Here is a 21,213-nt window from a genome sequence, read left to right on the forward strand (position 1 = left end):
TTGACCTTCTAGAATCATAGGACCTCGGAGTTGGGAGAGACTTGGGGGTGGGGTGGAGGTGGTGTTACATTGCCAAAATTTTTCTCAGTATCCCTCTCCCTCTTTTTTTCTGGAGAACCATTCCCATAACAAATAATATTTTTTGAAGATTTGAAAAAAAAACCCTAAACAGACGAATCAGCAAAATGGATTAGTATTTTTAAAAAGGAGTCTAGAAATATATGTAATATATGGAAGCCATAAAGCTTCCACCTCTGCAAAGGAAGTGGGGTAGGGATGTCTTCTCACAGCTTTTTTGAGACCTTGCTTGTTTTTTGTAATTTTGCAACATTTACCTTTGACTGTTTTGTGGTTATTCTTTACATTTATATTGTTGTAGTCATTGTTATATATAATTTTCTTGGTTTTGTTTTACTTCATAGTTTTTTTGTTTTTGTTTTTTTAGCCAAGGCTGTTGGTATCAGGTCCTGGGCTGATTGTATCAGAGTTTATTACTTCCAATCATTAATACTCCTTCATTTAGGGGTAAATCTGCTGGATAGTATGTTTGTTGTCACAGTAGTACTTCCAAGACTGGGAAATTTTCACCTCTTTACAGGTTAGACTGGTTCGTTAATGCTGCTTAGAATAATTAGTGCATTTTGGATTATCTAGTAAGGTCACTTGGATATTGACCGGTAATCCCTGAAGGAGACTGCTCTGGAAGATACTGGAGACATACTTCCAGGAGCTCCCAGGGACTGGTCTTAGTTAGAACTCAGGTAAGCCCAGTAATAATGTTGGACAGAATGACTTGGCTCCAGTCAGTTTTTGTGGCTATCTGTTAATTTGATCAGATTTCCTCAGCACTCCATATTTTAAAGAAAACCATTGCCAATCTTTTATTTCCTTATTTCAAAATCAGGAAATGGCTTTCACTCAATTTCATAATTCTCACAGTGTTATTGACTTATTTTAAACTGAGCATGGGCAAGTTCTTTATGATTTTTGAAAGCCTTACTATAATAGAGGAAGTGATGTTAATGACTTGTAAAAGTTGACGCCTTCTTTACAAAATTTTTTGTACATTGAATGTCAATAGATTTTAACTTCCATGAACTTTCAGTGCCAGTTGGTATTGTCTTGCAATTTTTAATATTTTGATAGAAGTATTGATGGTGGTACTCCTTAATCTTCATCCTTTCCTTCTGATCCTCTGCATTCCGTCCTTGTCCATGTCCTTCTGTAAATCTTCCATAGGAAAATTAATTCAATAAGCTAAAGACCTTTCTCTGGCTATTAGACTATCTTAAGGAAAGTAGTGGCCCAACTGAATGATTTTCCTAAGGAGCAGGTCCTCTACCCGGTAAATTCTAGGGGCTTCTAGTTGCCTCAACAATCAAATATAAAATCATCTTTTTTTGACCTTTACAGCTTAGTCCCTTCTATGTTTTCAATCTTCTAATACTTTACTCATTTCTGTATACTCCGATTTATTTACACTGACTTTCTCATCCATGATTCTGTGTCTCATCTATATGTCTTTCTTTTGGTTATCTACTTCTCCTTCCTCCTAGCTTGCTTGGTTTCTTTTAAGACTCAGTTCAAGCCCCACCTTCTGCAAGAAGCCTTTCCTACACCTCCCTAGTTTCCCTCTTCCTCCTTTCTTCTGCCCCTCTCTAAATGTTTAGAAAAAGTCTGAGAACTCTGATTTCTAGTCCTATTAGCTTCTTTTTCTACATTTCAGTGGTCACTATGGAAGTAGAAAGGTTCATTCAGACTGAGAGCAAATTTGTCTTTTTTAATGATCTGTTGAAAACAGAGAATCTGTCATTTATTAGACAAAATGAGCACAAGTTCAGCTTCCCTTAATTTAGTTGGGTTGACCCTTGACTAGCCTTCTGTTTCTAGAATTGAACTAAGCTTTCCTAACTTGGTAGAATCTGTCAGTTTGTCTTCCAGATCATCCTTATTCTTCCCTGAGGCATCAAAGTACGATTTTTGTGAAAGTTGTTTCCTATGTAGAATAATTCCTTTTTTCCTATTAACTTTTTTTTAAAAGAGATATTAAGTGAACAAAGAAAGCAGAAAAATACGTTTTAAGGATTTTTAGTTCATTCTTCCTTTGAGAACTAGAGAATAGTTAGCAAATTTGGGTGCTGATTATTTATGAATGATAATACCAACTCATGGAGCACTGTGATGATTTTCATAATGCTTTCTTCATAATAACCGTGTAATGCCAATATTATCCATTTTTACAAGTGAGGAATCAGAAGCTCCCAGAGTTGGAATTTGCTCAGGTTAACTAATTTAATAACGAAAAAAAGAGAGAGGCAGAGCCAAGATGGACAGGAATTTGCCCAACCTCTCTCCCATATTACTCCAAATTCCTGTAAGTAATAATTCTAAACAAATTTTAGAGCATCCAAACACCTAAAAAGATAGAGTAGAGCATCTTCCAATTGAAGGCAACTTAGAAGCTCAGCAGAACAGGTCTGTGACACTAGGGTGGGAGTCCAATGGGCATTCTCAGTGTAGACCACGTCAGGATAGCCCCAGGGGGTCCCAGCCCTACCTTGGAATCAGCAACAGACCTGGTAGCTTCTAGGCTTCTCAGGGACACCAAAGAGGACTGGGAAGGTCAATAGAAAGGTCTGTGGAACCAGAGTGGGAGCCCAGTGCACAAACCCAGCACAGGCCATGCCAGCTCAGCCCTGGCCCCAACCCCAGCCAGTACCCCAGCATCAGCGAGGCGAATCTCTGCTTGGCATGGGGACATCAGGGAGGACTTAAAAGATCAGCGGGAGAGGGTCTGTGACACCAAGGTGAGAGTCGGCTTGTAGTTCCAATGCAGGTTGCAGTCCCACCTAGCCTCAGCAAAGCAGGATTCTGTTGCTTTAGCAGGCTGGATCTTACAGCCACAGTGGGGAAGAGATACTTCCCAATAGCTCCAGGGCCAAAAAAAAGAGCTTATGGTCAGAGCCCCAGAAGGATCTCTGAAAACAGCTGTACAAAATCCCTGAAGCTTGAGACAGGGCACCCCCCACTCTAGAAACAGAGCCCTACTTTATTTTATTATTGTTTTTTTTATTTGTTTTTTTTTCAGTTTCTTTTTTTTAATAATTATAACTTTTTATTGACAGAACCGATGCCAGGGTAATTTTTTATAACATTATCCCTTGCACTCACTTCTGTTCTGATTTTTCCTCTCCCTCCCTCCACCTCCTCCCCCAGATGGCAAGTAGTCCTATACATGTTAAATATGTCACAGTATATCCTAGATACAATATATGTGTGCAGAACTGAACAGTTGAGAGTCCTACTTTAACTAAGAATTAAAGACCGAGTAATAGGCTAGGAAAATGAGCAGATAACAGAAAAAGTTTCTGACCATTGAAAGTTACTATAATGATAAGGAGGATCAAAACATACACTCAGAAGATAACAAGGTCAAAGCTCCTACATCCAAAGTCTCTAAGAAAAATAAGAATTAGGCTCAGGTCATGGAAAAGCTCAAAAGGGATTTTGAAAATCAAGTAAGAGAGGTAAAGAAAAAATTAGGAAAAGAATTGAGAGTGGAGCAAAAGGAAATACAAAAAGCCACTGAGAATACCTTAAAAAGCATAAATGGGGCAGGGGGGGAAAGCATAATTGACCAATTGGGAAAGGAGGTACAAAAATTATTAGTCTTCCTGAAAATCATGAACAAAAAGAGTGCAGATATCATCTTTCTTTCTTCTTCTTTTTTTTTTTTTTTTTTTTTTTTTTTTTTTTACATTAAAGCTTTTTGTTTTTAAAACATATGCATGGATAATTTTTCAACATTGACTCTTGCAAAACCTTGTGTTCCAAATTTCCCTCTACTTCCTCCCACCCCTCCCCTAGATGCAAGTAATCCAATATGTTAAATATGTGCAATTCTTCTTTGCATATTTTTACAATTATCTTGCTGCACAAGAAAAATCAAAAAGGAAAAAAAAGACAAAGAAAACAAAACGCAAGCTAACAACAAGAAGAACGAAAACACTTTGTTGTTTTCTTTGTTAAGTTGTTAACTTTTAACACAAACATTTTTGCACTGTTGAATCAAAGGGTATGCACAGCTTGATAGCCCTTTGAGCATAGTTCCAAATTTTTCTTCATAATGGTTGAATCCATTCACAACTCCACCAACAATGTATTAGTTGGACATCATCTTTCAAGAAATTATCAAACATTGTTGGTGGAATTGTGAATGGATCCAACCATTCTGGAGAGCAATATGGAACTATGCCCAAAGGACTATCAAACTGCATACCCTTTGATCCAACAGTGTCTCTACTAGGCCTGATTCCCATAGAGATCATAAAGGAGGGAAAGAGACCCCATGTGCAAAAATGTTTGTGGCAGCCCTTTTTGTAGTGGCAAGAAATGGAAATTGAGTGGATGCCCATCAATTGGAGAATGGCTGAATAAGTTATGACATATTGTTATGGAATATTATTGTTTTATAAGAAACGACCAGCAGGATGATTTCAGAGAGGCCTGGGGAGACTTACATGAACAAAACTATAAGATGATCAGTTCTGATGGACGTGGCTCTCTTCAACAATGAGATGATTGACCAATTCTAATGGTCTCGTGATCAAAAGAGCCATCTACACCCAGAGAGGACTGTGCTTTTCTGTTGATGTTTGCTTGCATTTTGTTTTCCATCTCAGGTTTTTTTTTTCTTTCTAGATCCAATTTTTCTTGTGCAGCAAGATAACTGTATAAATATGTATACATATATTGGATTTAGCATATATTTTAACATATTTAACATGTATTAGACTACCTGCCATCTAGGGGAGGGGATAGAGGGAAGGAGGGAAAAATTTGGAACAGAAAGTTTTGCAAGCGTCAGTGTTGAAAAATTACTCATGCATATGTTTTGTAAATAAAAAGCTTTAATAATTAAAAACAAAGAAATTATCAAGAATGTCTTAACATTCTAGAACCAGAGGATAAAATAGAAATTGAAAGAATCCACTGCTCATCTCCTGTAAGAGATCCTAAAATGAAAATTCCTAGGAATATTATAGCCCAATTTGGCAGCTCCCAGGTCAAGGAGAACATATTGTAAGCATCCAGAAAGAAACAATTCAAGTATACATGAGCCATAGTCAGTATACAGAAAATTTAGATACTTCTATACTAAAGGACCTGAGGGCTTGTGATATGATATTCTGGAGAGCAATGGAGCTAGGTTTGCAACCAAGAATCACCTACCCAGGAAAACTGAGTATAATCAGTCCTTCAGAGGAAAAGGTGGTCATTCAATTAAAAAGAGGACTTTCAAGGTTTTGTGATGAAAAGACCATAACTGAATGGAAAATTTCATTTTAAAAAACAGGTCTCAGGAGAAGCATGAGGTGATAATCAGGAAAGTGATTTCAATAAGTCCAATTAATAAGGTTTATCTGTTTACATTCCTACATGTAATGCATTGAACTTTTGCATTGTGGCAATGAGAGAGGAGTATATAATAATGGATACAAGAGTTGAATCCTGGTCTCCTGATCTTCAGCCTTTTACCCTGCCTTGCCTCTTCAGCAAAAGTATTTAACTGAAGTATTGGAGTATTCAAGCATTATACTCTCCTAAAGAATATGAACATTCTTTTTGTAAACCATTCACATTTTAATAATTTATGTGCATCAATAATTACTGGTGGGTTTGTTAACTTTTTTGTAATCAAATTTACTCAGCTGTAGAAATATACTAAAGAGTTAACTTTTGAAAATAACATTGTTTTAGGAAGAAGATTGTGAAAAAGCTTTTTTCAAAATGGATAATGTGCTTATAGATGACCGAAGAATACATGTAGATTTTAGCCAGTCTGTTGCAAAAGTTAAATGGAGAGGGAAAGGTATGTTGTTTCTATTCCTTTTCTTCTCTATTTTGAAAAATGAAAATATGTATGAGGTTCTTAGAATTTGGGCTATTATTAAGGAAAAGAATCAATTTTTCATTCACACAGTTTATTGTCTAGAATCCAATAAGGTCTTTTCCTGATAGAGAACTATAGTATGATAGAGAACGATAGCAATCTTTTGCAGGCTACTTTTTCGTGAATCTATTTCTTCATAAATTACTTAGAAGACTTACTTTTAAAGTTACCATATCAAGTTATACCAACTCTTTTGAAGAAAGACTGACATGTACTGAATCCCTTTTTGTTTTGTGTTGCAATATCCTCTTCAGTCATTAGGTGGCAGCATCTGCTTATGTCACTCAAGTTACCTGATTTCAGTCAAATTTGTGATAGATGCTTTAATGTGTGACCTTTTCCAGTCCAAAGAATTATCTGCCAGAGCTGAGGAATCTGGGCACTAGTCCTGGCTCTGCCATCATGTTGAGCAAGCCACTTAATTTCCTTAGGCTTTTTCCTCATGTAGAAAATGAGTGAGTTGAGCTAGATTATTTTTACAATCTCTTTTAGCTCTAAAGTTCTATGTTTAACAAATGAAATTAATAAAAGAAGCATGTAGTTTAGACTTTTGAGGGTTCTTTCATGGAACATTAGCAATTCATTTTTTTACTAAATTCTATATTTGTGAACTAATCCAACCATTTCTTTTCTTTTCCTAATAAACAGGTGGGAAATATACCAAAAGTGACTTCAAGGAATATGAAAAGGACCAGGAAAAATCTAAATTTGCTCTCAAAGATAAAGCAAAACCCAAACAGGAGTATCCTTTACTATAGCTGGTTAGTTAACACTTACTGAGTACTCTCTATATACAGAATTCTAGGTGTTGTGAAAATTGCAAAAGAAATAGAAAACTTTTTAAAATTTTGACTACAAGATTATTTATAAAATCATAATTATATTCAAAATTATTCTTTGTTAAAAATCTTTTAATACTTAAATTTCTTTTTAGACTAATAGCCATTATTATCAGTGGTATCCTAGGAAAAGATTGAAAGTTACTTTGAGTTTATTCCTTTATCCCTAGTTAGAATCATACTTGATCCTAGATAGATGGGAACCCAGTCTATTCTCAAATGCCTTTAGAGAAGACTTTTTTCTTCTTTAGGTATTGATTGTAACTTTCATAGTTACCAAATTCTTTCTTCTATCTAACCTTAAAACTTTAAAAACAAAACAAAACACATTTCCTTCTATCCTGTCTTTATTGGAGATAATGATTACATGGTCATCATCATCTGAATAAGAATTCTATATGTAGTTTAACTCCATTTCTAAATTTTCTCATCCCCTTAACTCATTGTCATCATTCAGTAATTATCATCATTATTACTGCAATAACTAACAATTTTTTATTGAGCAAGTCAGTCAACATAATAGAATTAAAAGAAATTGAAAAAAATAAAAAATTGAAATTCTTCCAAGTTTTGGGTTGAGACAAGCAGGAAACAATTAAACATGTTATTCATATTATGTCATTTTTGGTGCACTTATTCTTTGATAGATTCATTATGAATCCATCATTTCACACACTACATACACAGTTTGGTTTTTTGCATCTTCCTGTGAATGGTCTTTTTCTTTCCAGCTTCTTATTGGCAAAAAAGGATCATTTTCCTCTACATCATCTAAATCTTTTTCTACCCAGTATTTTTTAAGGGAAGATTTTTATCTTGATTTGCTTCTTGTGAAAAGCATTTATTGAATTTTTTGAGTGTGTAAGGCAGTATGAGGTGTCATCATAGTAGTTAGTAGCTAGTTAGAAATTAGTAAGTTCTTGTTGATTGATTGTAGGAAAAAAGGGCAATTAAAAAATCAGGATGGAAATGCTGTTATATTAAGATTGGCTAAAGTAGTCTTATAATCTAGAAGGTACAAAAGATTGATAGGGACATCAGGATAAATCGCCAAGGGTATAGATCAGGGATCCTTCACTTTCATTGTGTCATAGGTTCTTGTGGCAGTCTGTTGAAGCCTCTGGAGCCTTTCTAGAATAATGTTTTTAATTGTAGTAAAATGAAATACAAAGAATTTTAAAAGAAGCCAATTAATATTGAAATAAATACGTAGCTGCTTTTTTCTTTTCATCCAAGTTCATAGCCCCTGAATTTTCTCCATGGACCCAAGACTAGGCATTCCTGACATAGAGTGAACATGCCCAGATTTTTGAATACAAATTTAGGTTAGGGCAAATTAATTCTAACTTATTTATTTGAGTGTATTGTTGAGAACATCTGTAACTTTTAACCCATGTACCTACTTTTTCATCTTTATACATTCATTATGAAATTGATATATACCATTTTGAAAGCACCCTTGTTGAAAACCTGAGAAAGGAAGAGGCAGACTTTCACAAACAATTCTCTTCAACAAACCATGTTTTTACAACCTTACAACTATGTTTATCCTTTGCTGATTACAAAAAACATTTGACTTGGAAGCATAGACATAGCCTTAGTGGCTATCCTCCAGTTATTGTCTTAATATGTTAAGACCACACAAAATTTTTTGATAAATACAGGCATAGAGGGAATTTTGTTCAATATTCTTTTGATTATTATTGTCAATTGAGGCATAAAATAGGGAGACATATTTGCCAAAAAAACCAAGAAATCTGTCCTTTGCAGAATCCAAATAGAAGAGTGATTTCCTAAGGGTGATTAGATGCTCTAATATTTGTTTTGCTTGCAGATGATAATATGTTGATTACAACAAGTTTTCAGGACCTTTTTACTGAGGTTGAGCATTTATCAAAAGAGATGAGGAAACAAAATGAATTAAAAATGCCTGTTCAGACTATGACATAAGTGTTGAAGGGCAGTCTTTTGTGTTCATACATCTGTGTGTGTGTGTGGGGTGTGTGTGTGTGTGTGTGTGTGTGTTTAAAGAACCATGGATGGGCAATGAAATGATCCCAAAATTGAAAAGGAAAGAGTATGCTCTGAATTGAATTGAGGAAATTACCTAGTGTTTTTAATGATAGCAAGCTTACTCTGTGATGTAAAGGCCAGTCTTTTCAATACATATTCTCTTGGTGTAGTGTTCTTTGATTACAAATCTTGGAATATTGGTTCCTGAGAAATCAAAGGTTCAGTTGACCCAAAAGTCAATGGAGAGATGTTTGGTAATCATAAGCAGTCTTATTGGTAATCTATGTTTTCATGGATGGATATGATTGAAAAAGGTGAGGTGGTCACAGTGAAGCCTTTGTGCTTTGCTTATATGGTGAAATGTGAAAAAATCTAGAGGTAGGAGGCCCTTAGAATGTTAACATCAGCCTGAAGAATTTGTGGCCAACTATTGACTCGTATTCAAGGGAAATGTTGGAGAGGGAAATAAGTATCTCTGTTATATTTGCTCCTAAGTGGTGATAAGAAGAACTTATTATAGAGGAATGAGCAGTTTCGAGGTGTTTGGAGAAAATTAGAACTTTGGTTCTTTATAATGGTGATCTGTAATATCAGAAGACATACTCAGAATAATATTTTCCATAGTTAATTGCATTTAGCATTATTCTAAGAGCTTGTAGTTCTTTTTTTTTTTAATTTAGTTAATTTTATTTTTTCATTTACATGTAAAAAGTTTTTTTAAATTTATTTTTGTAAGATTTTGGTTTCCAAATTTTTTTCCCTGTCTCCCTTACCTCCTCTGTGCCTGAGACAGTAAGTAATCTGATATAGGTTATTTATGTATAATCATTTTAAACATATTTCTATATTAGTCATTTAGTGAAAGTAAAATGAGAACAAAAGGGGAAAATCTTGAGAAAGAAAAAGCAAACCCAGAAAAGAAAGTGAAAATAATATGCTTCAATCTGTATTCAGTCTCCACAGTTCTCTCTCTGAATGCTGAGTACATTTTCCATGCCAAGTCTATTGGAATTGTCTTGTATCAATGTATTGCTGAGAAGAATGAAGTCTGTCATAACTGATCATCACAAAATATTACTATGTACAATGTTTTCCTGATTTTCACTTCACTCAGCATCAGTTCATATAAGTTTTTCCAAGCTTTCCTTAAATCAGTCTGCTCATCATTTCTTACAGAGCAATAATATTTCATTATTGTCATATAACATAATTTATTCAATCATATCTCAACTGATGGACATCCACTCAGTTTCCACTTCCTTGCCACTATAAAAAAGGATTCCATAAACATTTTGCACATGTGAGTTCTTTTCCCTTTTTTATGATCTCTTTGGGATACAGACAAAGGGTACGCACAGTTTGATAGCCATTTGGACTTGGAACTTGGTAGTTCTCAACAGGAAGTACTGACTCCCTTCCTAGAGGATTCATTAAGGAATACAGCAACCTCCTTTTCCACTGACAATGTAGTAAGAGAAAATGCTGGCTGAGCTTCTTGGGGTGTGTGTGTTCATATTTATTTTATTTTTTTTATTATAGCTTTTTATTTACAAGATATATGCAAGGGTAATTTTTCAGTATTGACAATTGCAAAACCCTTTGTTCCAATTTTTCCCTTCCTTCCCCCCATTCCCTCCCCCAGTAGCAGGTTGACCAATACATGTTAGCATGTTAAAACATAAGTTAAATACAATATATGTATACATATTTTGCTGTACAAAAAGAATCGGACTTTGAAATAGTGTACAATTAACCTGTGAAGGAATTCAAAAATGCAGGCAGACAAAAATAAAGGGATTGGGAATTCTATGTAGTGGTTCATAGTCATCTCCCAGAGTTCTTTTGCTGGGTGTAACTGGTTCAATTCATTACTGCTCTATTGGAACTGATTTGGTTCATCTCATCGCTGGAGGGCTGTGCCGGTCAGAATTGATCATCATATAGTATTGTTGAAGTATATAATGATTTCCTGGTCCTGCTCATTTCACTCAGCATCAGTTCACTGAGCTTCTTTTACAAATTAAATTTGCTGTACTGTAGAAATTTTTTGACTTGTTACCTTGAAAACTTAGTTGCTTTAGGAGTTTAAATTTTGGTCCTAGAAGCCTTGTGTTTTATTTAACATAATCAACTTTCAAAAATACCCTTAACTCTGCACTTTAGTGCAAAATATGATCTTGTGCTGGATGAAGAAACAGAAGACTCTAAATCAAGTCATTCACACTCAAGTAAAAAACATAAAAAGAAAAGTCGTCATTGCTCTGAAGAGGATTATTCCACAGTGAAAAATTCTAAGGTACTTCAGTTTTTGTTTGTGCTTAGCTTACAGAGAATTGAATACTTAATCTCATCATCATTTTACACCTCAGGCTTACAAATACTGAATGATTGGCGTTTTGGGTGATTACTCTGTGAGCCACTATCATTAATTATAAAATGGATGTTTTTCATCTGATACTTCTTCACCTAGGAAGTGTCAACAGGCAATCACAGCTTCACAAAACTTATGTGAAAACTAGATTTATTACAAGAGAAAAGAACCCAAAGATTACACCATCCTATAGAAGTTTGCATTTTAATGGCAGGATAGAGGAGGAGATATCAGAAATCTCTACCTAAAGGCGGTTATTTGCATAGAGGTGGAAAAAGGTGGAGAAAAGTAGGAAAAGGACAACTCTCCCTCCCCTTCTCCCTATCCCCCTCAAAGGGAGGAGCCAGGCAACAGCAAAAGCCACATTCTTTTCTCCTGGGGAATTAGTACACTATGAAGATGTGATGTCTTTTTATTTACAAGGGTCCAAGCTGCACAAGCTTAGACTGTCTGGGGCCTGTCTTGACTCCCAAGGACATGTAGGGAGTCTGGCTTGGAATGCAAACAACACTTACGGAGTGGAGGGGAAGATGGGTAGTGGAGTAGGGAGTGGGGGCTTTCTCCTTGACATTCAGGGTCTCCTGCCTTCTGGGTCCAGTGTTTAAGGAAAGTATGGCAATCCCAAAAGATAAGTTCACAGGACCCCTTAATGGTCTTTAATAGAAGCCAAAGTGACTTGAGCTACATACAGATTGACATTTTCCTTCATCAACAGACTGAAAAAGTTCACATTTGTCATTTTAAATTCCTTTCCACATATAAAGCTCAGCATTCACATATTTAGAGAAAGATGGGCCCAGAAAATTATATTTAACTATCACTTATATTTAAAACAAATATAACATTCATTGAATGTGATATAGTATTGTGGTAGAGAGCAGTCCTTAAAAAAGTCAAAAAACTCTGCTTCTATCACTTTGACTATGTAACTTTGGGCAAACCAATTATTTACTCGTTGCCAGGATGATAACAATTTGCATTGTTTAGGGAAGATAACAATTTGCATTGTTTAAAGGACAATCCTCCTTTGGGTATTTGTTGTGTATATCGAAATCACTGAATTAATCGCTATCATTAACATACTAACGGAACCTATTTCTCCCATCCTCAAATCCCCTTTTTTCTTCCTCTCATTAGGACAGTAAAAGGTTCATGAAAGAAAATAGTTTATATTTATTGTTTTCATTTAACTTTGACATATATAGCACTCAGTAACAAATGGCATAATAATCCACACTTGAAAATGTGGTACATTAGAAACAGAAATCTGTGGTACTTTTTTTCCATCACAGTTCAAAACTGTTTCAAATATTGTATGCACGGCGATATTTAAGAAAGATGTTTTGAGCACCTACTATGCACAGAGAATATATTAGGCTTTTGAATATAGAGATGGTATCTCTGTGGGGGGTCTCTGTCCTCAAGGCAGGTTACTAGGAAAAATAAAATGTAAATGAATAATGACAAAGTTATTTGTGGTAAGTGAATAAGAATGGTATAAAAATGTTCTAGGGATTTTATGAAAGATTATATTTGAGAGACTTATGTCCCTTAGAAATGGAAGAGGTGGGCCTTTTAGTCAAAGAAAGAATGAGTTTGGGATTTAGGATTTAGAGCTGGAGGGGTCTTGGAGATCTTGTCTGACTTCCCTTTTTTCCAAATAAGAATTGGAGTTGCAATTTGTCCAAGATCATATAGCTGTGTATTATTAGAGCCAGGATTTGAAACTAAGTTCTCCAACACTAAATTTATCTTACTGCTGCTACTCTATCCAGTGGGGGGAAATCCTTGCCAAGTATGGTTAGGGAACAATGAATAGTCCACTTGATCTGAAATACAAAAATGTATAGTTGGGAATGTTAGGAGATGAAACTAAGAAGTATGTACCAGTGTTTCAAGTTTGTACTTCATTTTATAGAGATTCATTGAAGGTTTTTTTTTTTGTTTTGTTTTGTTTTTTAATTTATGTTATTGAAAAAACAAAAGGAATACAAAACAAAACAGAACATTGTCACATCCCCAGCAGATTATCAGGGTGGATTCAAAATTACCAGTTGAAGAAAGAATATGTAATAGTGGAAGAAATTATATTCATGAATGTCCATCTTTTCTTTACTTCTTCGTAGGTTGTTCTTTTGTTCTCTGCTGTGCACTCTTTACTTTATTCTTTTTTCCCCCTTTCATCCCTTCCATTTGTAGCAGGCTATAGTTAAGCAAGGATATATTTATGTATACATATATAAATATATAGGTACACACATACATACAGCCCCCCCCCCTCCCCATGCATATACATATCTTTCCTATCTCTGAGGACTCTGCTTTAATTCTGCTTCTTAACTTGCTTTGTTATTACTTAATCTCTCCCTACCTTGTTTTCTTCTCCCACCTTTGCTTCTCCATCTGCCCATCCCTCCCCTTTTATTTCTTTATAGATTTTGGAGGGTGCTATACCTTTCGTGGTATATATGTAGTGTTTCCTATTTAACTCATTCCCGATGTGAGTAGGTTTTCAGAACAAGCCCTCTTCTCCCTCTAATGCCTTTGCATCTATTCTTCCTCTTCACCTCATTTGCATAACATAATGAATATTTTTATCTTAAGTGCCCCAATCTTTTTTTTGAGCTATCTTATTGCTGATGTCAATCTTAAACATGTCATATACATGTCCATGTAAAAACCATAAACAATTTGTCTATGTTAAGTTCCTTGGAATTGATTCTTGGTATTGGCCCTTATATGTTAAATTTTTTGTTGAGTTCAGGTTTGGTTGATAGAATGTCTTGAAAATCTGCAAATTGAATGGTTTTTTTTTTTTTTTTCTTATTCAATATCATGGTTAATTTTGCTGGATATGATATTTTTGTCCACAGGCCTAGTTCTTTTGATTGTTCATAGATATGATTCCAGGACCTATGGTCTTTTTTTATGGCTGCTGATAAAGCCTATATAATTCTAATTGTAGCTCTGATGAGAGCTCAATTCCCAGTGGTGATGAGGTTTGTGGCAATAAGAGAATTGTTAAAATCCCCTTTTTGGTCAGCTGCAGGTTTAAAGTGAAAGAATTCACTTATTTCCGAATTATTAATTACAAAATGAAAATTTATTGTTGAATAGAAACCAATTTGCTAAGAGACTGACTTCTGTAGTGGCAGAGTCCTATTTGGGAAATGGAATCTTGCGCTGAGAGAATGCCTTCTCAGCAGGCAGGTCCTAGAAAATTGCTTGGGCCCTTTAAAAGGGATCTTGAGACTTCAGGAAGCTGGCTTAGATGTTTATCTATTTTCAGCCTGGATCTCCTGTTGGAATTAACAACACTTCAAAGGGGTGCTTTTTGACCAGCATTTTTAATTGAGTCAAAGGCTCTGGCATACTTGAAAGATAATTTATCTGGGGAGATATGCCTTCCCCAAGAAGGGCTGAGACTCCAAAAGGGATCACGGATCAAAAGGAAATACAGTTTCGTAAAGGGAACAACTTCAGCAAAGGGAACAGTTTCCCTTCTCTTTCATCTCCAGGGTACTTGTATTGTTTTTTTCTTGTTTCTTGTAAAATGTTCTCTTTGATATGGGGATTTAGAAATTTGGCAATGGTATTTTTATATTATTTTCCACAAAGGATCTCTTTGAGGTGGTGATTGGTGGATTTTTCTACCTCATGATGTATCACTTTCTCCTCTTAATATATCATTCCAGGACAGTTTTCTTGGATTATTTCTTCCCAGGTTATTTCTTACCAGATTATTCCCAGGTTATTTCTTCCCAGATTATTTCTTCCTTAACTCCTTCCTGCCCCTCACCTCCTCCCCTGTTCAGGCTGTCCTCAGCCCCTGAGGGTACTTTCTCTGTGTGCCCCTTTCTCTCCTCTGACAGGGAGGGCCGCAGACCTAGCCCGGCCCCTGACACTTCCTACCTAGACTACTACACTTGCTTACTGCTTGGTCAGAAGTCTTTCCTGAAAGCTCCAGTTCATCCTTCACTCAGCGGTCAGGAATTTTCCTAAAGCTCTCTCTCTCCTTCCTCCTTTTCACCTTTGGCTTCCTTCATATTCCAGCTCATATCTCATCTTCCATGAGTCCCCCTTTATTCTAGTTCCATCCCTCTGTTCCTGTTTTTTTTTTTTAACATATATTTTGTTTGTATAAGTTCTTTGCATATTGACTCCCTTGTTAGACTATGAACTTCTTGACAGTGGAAACTGTCCTTTGCCTTTCTTGGTATCCTTAGCACTCCTACATAGTCAGCACTTATTAAATATTTATTGACTGATAGTTACATGTAATTCATATTTTCCTATTCCTTTTATTTTAATTGTTGAGAATAATTTTGTAAGAAGGTTTTGACTCATATTTTCATATTTTCTTTTTTTTGTTTCCTGAACCTTTACATTGAGTTTGAAAACTCATATAAATTTAATTTTTCCATCTCATGTCTTTAGTCTGAAGATGGCTAAGATATTAAAAATTATTTTTATCTATGTTACAGGAAATGAGTCTTTAGTAGTACAGTCACATGGCAGGATAGGGTGATGATACAGTAATGAGTTATAATTCCCTGTTGTGGTTTTCAGTGTTTTGCCTGCATTTATAGGGGTTTGATTTTCTTTTTGTTTGGGGCTCCATTTTTATCTCTATAGAATCCTGAAGTGTAGAGTAGCTGTTAATAGCGTATAGTTATACTTTTAAGTGGGGTTTCTCTACACTGATTCCAGACTGTATACCAAACTTTGCTTTTGTTTAAAATTTATAGAATATCTTAGATAGACCAGTTTGATTTTGCCACTTTGTATTTAATAATCTTTTTGTATTTTTTTAAGCTTTGTAATATATCTGGGCCACTAATGAATTTGTTTTTCTAGACTCATATATATATGTGTGTGTGTGTGTGTGTGTGTGTGTGTGTATATATATATATATATATATATATATATATATATAAAATGGTTTTTGGGGGGAGAAATAATAAATGCTTAAGAGAGAGGAAAAGACTAAAGAAGTGACTGAAAAATTGTAGTGCTACTTTATGTACTGAAATTAAACAGTTACTTACCAAGTTGAACTAATTGTATTGGTACTTCCTATTTTGCTTTTAATAAAACATTTTTACAAGTTTTTGTTTTTTTTTTAAAGTGACAGCTAATTTCAGGAAAATTAGGAGAAAAAGGGAAACAATTATTCCAACAATTTCTGGAAGTGCGAAGATTTCACGTGAAGTCTTGGGAATGGTTAGGCTAATTAAAACTTAAAGTTTGCTTAAAAAAATTATCTTCAGCAATTTCTATCAATTTAGAAACAGTATTAAAAAAGAAAATTCTCTGTCATAATACTCTTTAACTATGTATCTATCCATGGCATCCTGAGTTTCATCTTTATAAAATGTCAACAATTCATTATGTATTTTAAATACTCTGCTTTTACATGATCATTTGCTATAAGTACTTTTCTTAATGTTATTTGCTGGTTTCTTTTTCTAAACTATTTCTCTATTGCAATCAAATATATAACATCCATTTTAGTCAATATGTAGCCTATCACAAGGAAATGTCTAAAGAGATGTATAAAGACCTTTAAAAAACTAAAGAATATTCCCTTGTTTTTATGGGGGAAACTGTCTCAACAATGGGAACAAAAAGTGCTAGGCATACACTAGGCATTCAGATACTTATTGAACTGAATTGAGATTTGAGTTTTGGAGTAAGGTTTTATCTTTTCAACATCTGTGATATCTATAATGTTAAAAAAAAAAATTGATATCTTTTGTTTTTGTCATATTTATTTCTCAGTCTTTTTGCCTCTCATGTACAGAGAGACATCTCTTATAATTGTTTTATTTTGGTATTATTCTTTCCATTTATTGTATGCTATAGTATGCTATAGTAATAGCATCTACAATTTTTTCTTTTTTTCTTCTTTTTTTTTTAAACTGAGGCAATTGGGTTTAATGACCTTAGGGTCACACAGCTAGGAAGTGTTAAGTTTCTGAGGTCAGATTTTAACTCAGGTCCTACAGATTTCAGGGCTGGTGTTCTATCTACTACACCACCTAACTGGCTGCCTTCATCAGTTTTAATATTGAGGAAATTTCACACAACTATAACTTTGAAATTGGATGCCTTCTTTTAGATCTATAATCTTTTAGATCTTTTAAATTTATTTTTAGATTTTTTTTTTTTTTTTTTTTTTTTGGTTTTTAAAATTATAGATCTTTTAGGTTATAGATCTTCTTTTAGATCTATAATCACCCTATTATCACCCTTTTTTCCTCAGTGCTCTCCAAGGTGGACTTTTTATTCCAGTTCAATAAACACTGAATGCCTGTATTCAGAACCCTAGAGAAGATAGGAAACTATATAAGACATAGTGTGCACACACATGCATGCGTGCACACATACACACACTCCATTCTAATGACCATTTCTTTGGCTGTGTGTTTGTGTGTATGCATCTGTGTAAAATTTCTGAAACCTCAAAAATCTTCTTTCTCTCAAAAAAAATACACTAGAATTAGTAGAGATAATCTAAATGAGAATAAAATCTTTGCACCAAATATCTCTGATAAAATTTCCATTTTTTAAAGATACAGGAATATACAAGATATTTTGATTAAGATAAGTAAAGTATTCAGTGACTGCAATATCATAAAAGAAAACAATGCTATAAGACTAAATCCTGATAAGCAAATATAGTCCCAGAGACAGATGCTGTAACACACTTTCTGTTCAGTAGCTAAGGGGGGAGATGACTAATGTGGAATATACTGTTCAGGTGTGGTCATAAAGGAGCTTAGTTTTGATTAAGTGTTAAGTTTTGAGGGGAGGGGTCTATGAGAGGGAATCTCCAGAAAAAACTATCATTTAAAAAATAAAAGTCATCAGTATAACTAAATAGATACTTTTTACAAGAACCTAATATAGTTTATGGTTTAATTTATGATTTTATTTATATATTTGAATACTTCCTGATGTTTGCCAAGTTGAGGATACATTGTAAAGTGCATTAAAAATAGGCTAGAGGGACAGCTAGGTGAAGCAGTAGATAGAGCACCAGCCCTGAAGTCAGGAGGACCTGAGTTTATTTTTTTATTTTTTATTTTTATTTTTCTTATTATAATAACTTTTTATTGGCAGAACCCTTGCCAGAGTAATTTTTTACATTATCCCTTGTACTCACTTCTGATTTTTCTGATTTTTCCCCTCTCTCCCACCACCCCCTCCCCCAGATGGCATGCAGTCCTATATATGTTAAATATGTCGCAGTATATCCTAGGTACAATATATATGTGCAGAACCAAACAGTTCTCTTGTTGCACAGGGAGAATTGGATTCAGAAGGTAAAAATACCCCAGGAAGAAAAACAAAAATGCAAACAGTTTACACTCATTTCCCAGTGTTCTTACTTTGGGTGTAGCTGCTTCTGTCCATCATTGATCAGTTGAAACTGAGTTAGGTCTCTTTGTTGAAGAAATCCACTTTCATCAGAATACATCCTCATACAGTATCGTTGATGAAGTATATAATGATCTCCTGGTTCTGCTCATTTCACTCAGCATCAGTTTATGTAAGTCTCTCCAAGCCTCTCTGAATTCATCCTTCTGGTCATTTCTTACAGAACAATAATATTCCATAACATTCATATACCACAATTTACCCAACCATTCTCCAATTGATGGGCATCCATTCATTTTCCAGTTTCTAGCCACTACAAACAGGGCTGCCACAAACATTTTGGCACATACAGGGAGGACCTGAGTTTGAATCTGGCCTCATACACTTAACACTTCCTTGGCTGTGTGACCCTAAGCAAGTTACTTAACCCCAATTGCCTCAGCAAAAAAAAAAAAAAACAAAAAGGCTAGAATATTTGCCAGATTGTCAAATCAGAGGAGAGAAAAATTTATGTGAGCATGTGTGTTATACCTAGAAGTTCTTTCAAATGCTAGAATTTGTTTTGATGGAAGAGAAAACTAGGGATTGTAGATTTTGAAAAAGTAAAATGCTCTTCTTCCAGGAGCTCACCATAATTGGTAAATTGGGAGCTAAGACTCAAATATAAAGTCTTCTACTTCAGATTCTCCTTTTATCACACTGAAAAAAGAAATCACTAAAATGGGATTCTGATTTATTAACTGTAGGTTTCCTAGGGGACACACAGCTAGAGTATGTGTTGTTTTCTTGGTCATGAGCAGGATGTTGGGCAAAATTTCAGCTTTTGTGTGAAACCATTCAGCACTATCTAGAAGGCTTAGTTCACCATAGCATTTTTTATTTTAAGCTTTGACATCTTTTTTCTACTAATACACTTCAAGAACAATTATCCCCATGGACCCATAATCAGTGGAATTCCCATGGTCAGACTGAATCAAGGGGGAAGGCAGTCTTGATTGGAGTTGGCATTTCAGAAACTTAGAGGAAGAAGAGAGAACCATAATCTTTTCAATTCTTAGCCATTTTGCTGAGATTTTAAATTTTAATTAGGGGTGGAAGTTGGAAAAGGACTAGGGAGGGGAAGGTTCTTTATTACTTGTATCAGTCTAATTCTTAATTTGAGGTACTGATTATTTAAATTATTTAGAAATAAAGACTAAATTTGTCCCTGGTATTTCTCTTGGTTAATATATATCTAAAAACTGAATTGTTACCTGACCTCAGATATTTATTGGCTGTGTGGCTGTTGGCAAGACACTTAATTGCTTTGTGTCTTGGTTTTCACATCTGTAACTTGAGGATATTAGTAGCACCTACCTTTCAGTGTTATTGTAAGGGTCATGTGAAATAATATGTGTGAACACTTTGTAAAACCAAAGTTATATAAGTGCTCATTGTGACTGTTATTATTATTATTATTGGTATTGATAGAAGAACCTCTTTAACAATGTTAATACCTACACGAGAGCCATTCTGTGCTAGTTCTTGTTGAATTCCTATTAACAAAGCCTGTTTGAAAAATACCACTATTCTATGGTGTTTTTGTATTTCTGTGAGACATGAAACACTTCAGTCTCTGAAGAATTTAAAATGAATATTACACAGAAGGCAACAGAGGCAGATCGTGGGTAGGAACAGGCTACAACATGTAATCAGTGCTTATGAAGAACAAGACTAAAGAGGAATATGTGACAGCAGGAAAAGATGCCAGACTGGCGTCTTTGTGACTTCAGAAGAGAGAGGAAAGCCTCCAACCTGTTCAGTGGACCCTCCTTGGGAAATTGAGGGAGGATCTGGAGTCACATAGAATGGGCAGGAACTGGTAGGTTGAGTATACATCAATGGAGGGAATTTCCCACCACAGGCAGTCCTTTCTCTCTTTGAATATTGGATACTATGCAAAATGTCTTCTAAGAAACCTTTGTGGCTCCTGTAAATTTCTCAATTTTCCCTTGGCAGGCTTCCAGTTGGGAATGGCATCATAGGAGACACGAAGAAGAGTATTGTAAAGAGAAGCGGAAAAGTGAAAAAAGGGAACGGCCTCAAAGTCGCAGTCGCAGCCGCAGCCGCAGCCGGGATAAAGATGTCTACTCTGGCAACAGTAGATCTAAACACCGAACAGAACACCGTGAAAGAGAAAGGGATAGGAGGAGAGACAGAAGCAGAAGTCCAAAGAAAGTTAGAGACAAAGAAAGATCTAAGCACAGGTGAAGGAAGACCCAGCAGAAAATGGCTTTTAATTTTTCTCTGGTGTGACTTATGCTAATTAAGGACTTGTCCAATCACAAGAATCAGAGACTATTCTTACCTTTTATCTGCTTAAATCTTTCACTGGAACTATCTAGACATTTTCAGTGAATGAAAAGTATAGAGGATAGTGAAAGACTCAATAAAAGATTTTTAAGATTTTCTTTGGTATGTTAATTTAGTTCTTAATAGTAGTAATAATAAAATAGCTGACATTCACATGGTCAAGCACTGTACTAAGTGTTTTATAATTATCTTCAGAACTCTTATTATCTCAATTTTTACACATGAGGAAACTGAGGCAAACAGGATAAAATGATTTTCCAGAATTACACAACTATTAAGTGTCTAAGTTCACATTTGAATCT

At 34.9% G+C, this 21,213-nt stretch overlaps 1 protein-coding gene across 3 annotated transcripts in view; it reads left to right on the forward strand.

Moving 5' to 3' along the window:
• Positions 1-21,006, forward strand: part of PPIL4 (peptidylprolyl isomerase like 4) — a 47,531-nt gene extending 26,525 nt beyond the window's left edge. For all 3 annotated transcript variants that reach the window (XM_031937640.1, XM_012549398.3, XM_003769529.3), the window contains 4 exons: positions 5,761-5,872; positions 6,602-6,695; positions 10,969-11,101; positions 20,558-21,006. In XM_031937640.1, the coding sequence (XP_031793500.1) occupies positions 5,761-5,872; positions 6,602-6,695; positions 10,969-11,101; positions 20,558-20,809 (591 nt within the window). In that variant the 3' untranslated portion in view covers positions 20,810-21,006. The remainder of the gene's footprint in view (positions 1-5,760; positions 5,873-6,601; positions 6,696-10,968; positions 11,102-20,557) is intronic.
• Positions 21,007-21,213: the final 207 nt, after the last annotated feature.

This window comes from Sarcophilus harrisii, chromosome 4 (assembly GCF_902635505.1).
Source record: "Sarcophilus harrisii chromosome 4, mSarHar1.11, whole genome shotgun sequence".
NCBI classification, from domain to species: domain Eukaryota; kingdom Metazoa; phylum Chordata; class Mammalia; order Dasyuromorphia; family Dasyuridae; genus Sarcophilus; species Sarcophilus harrisii.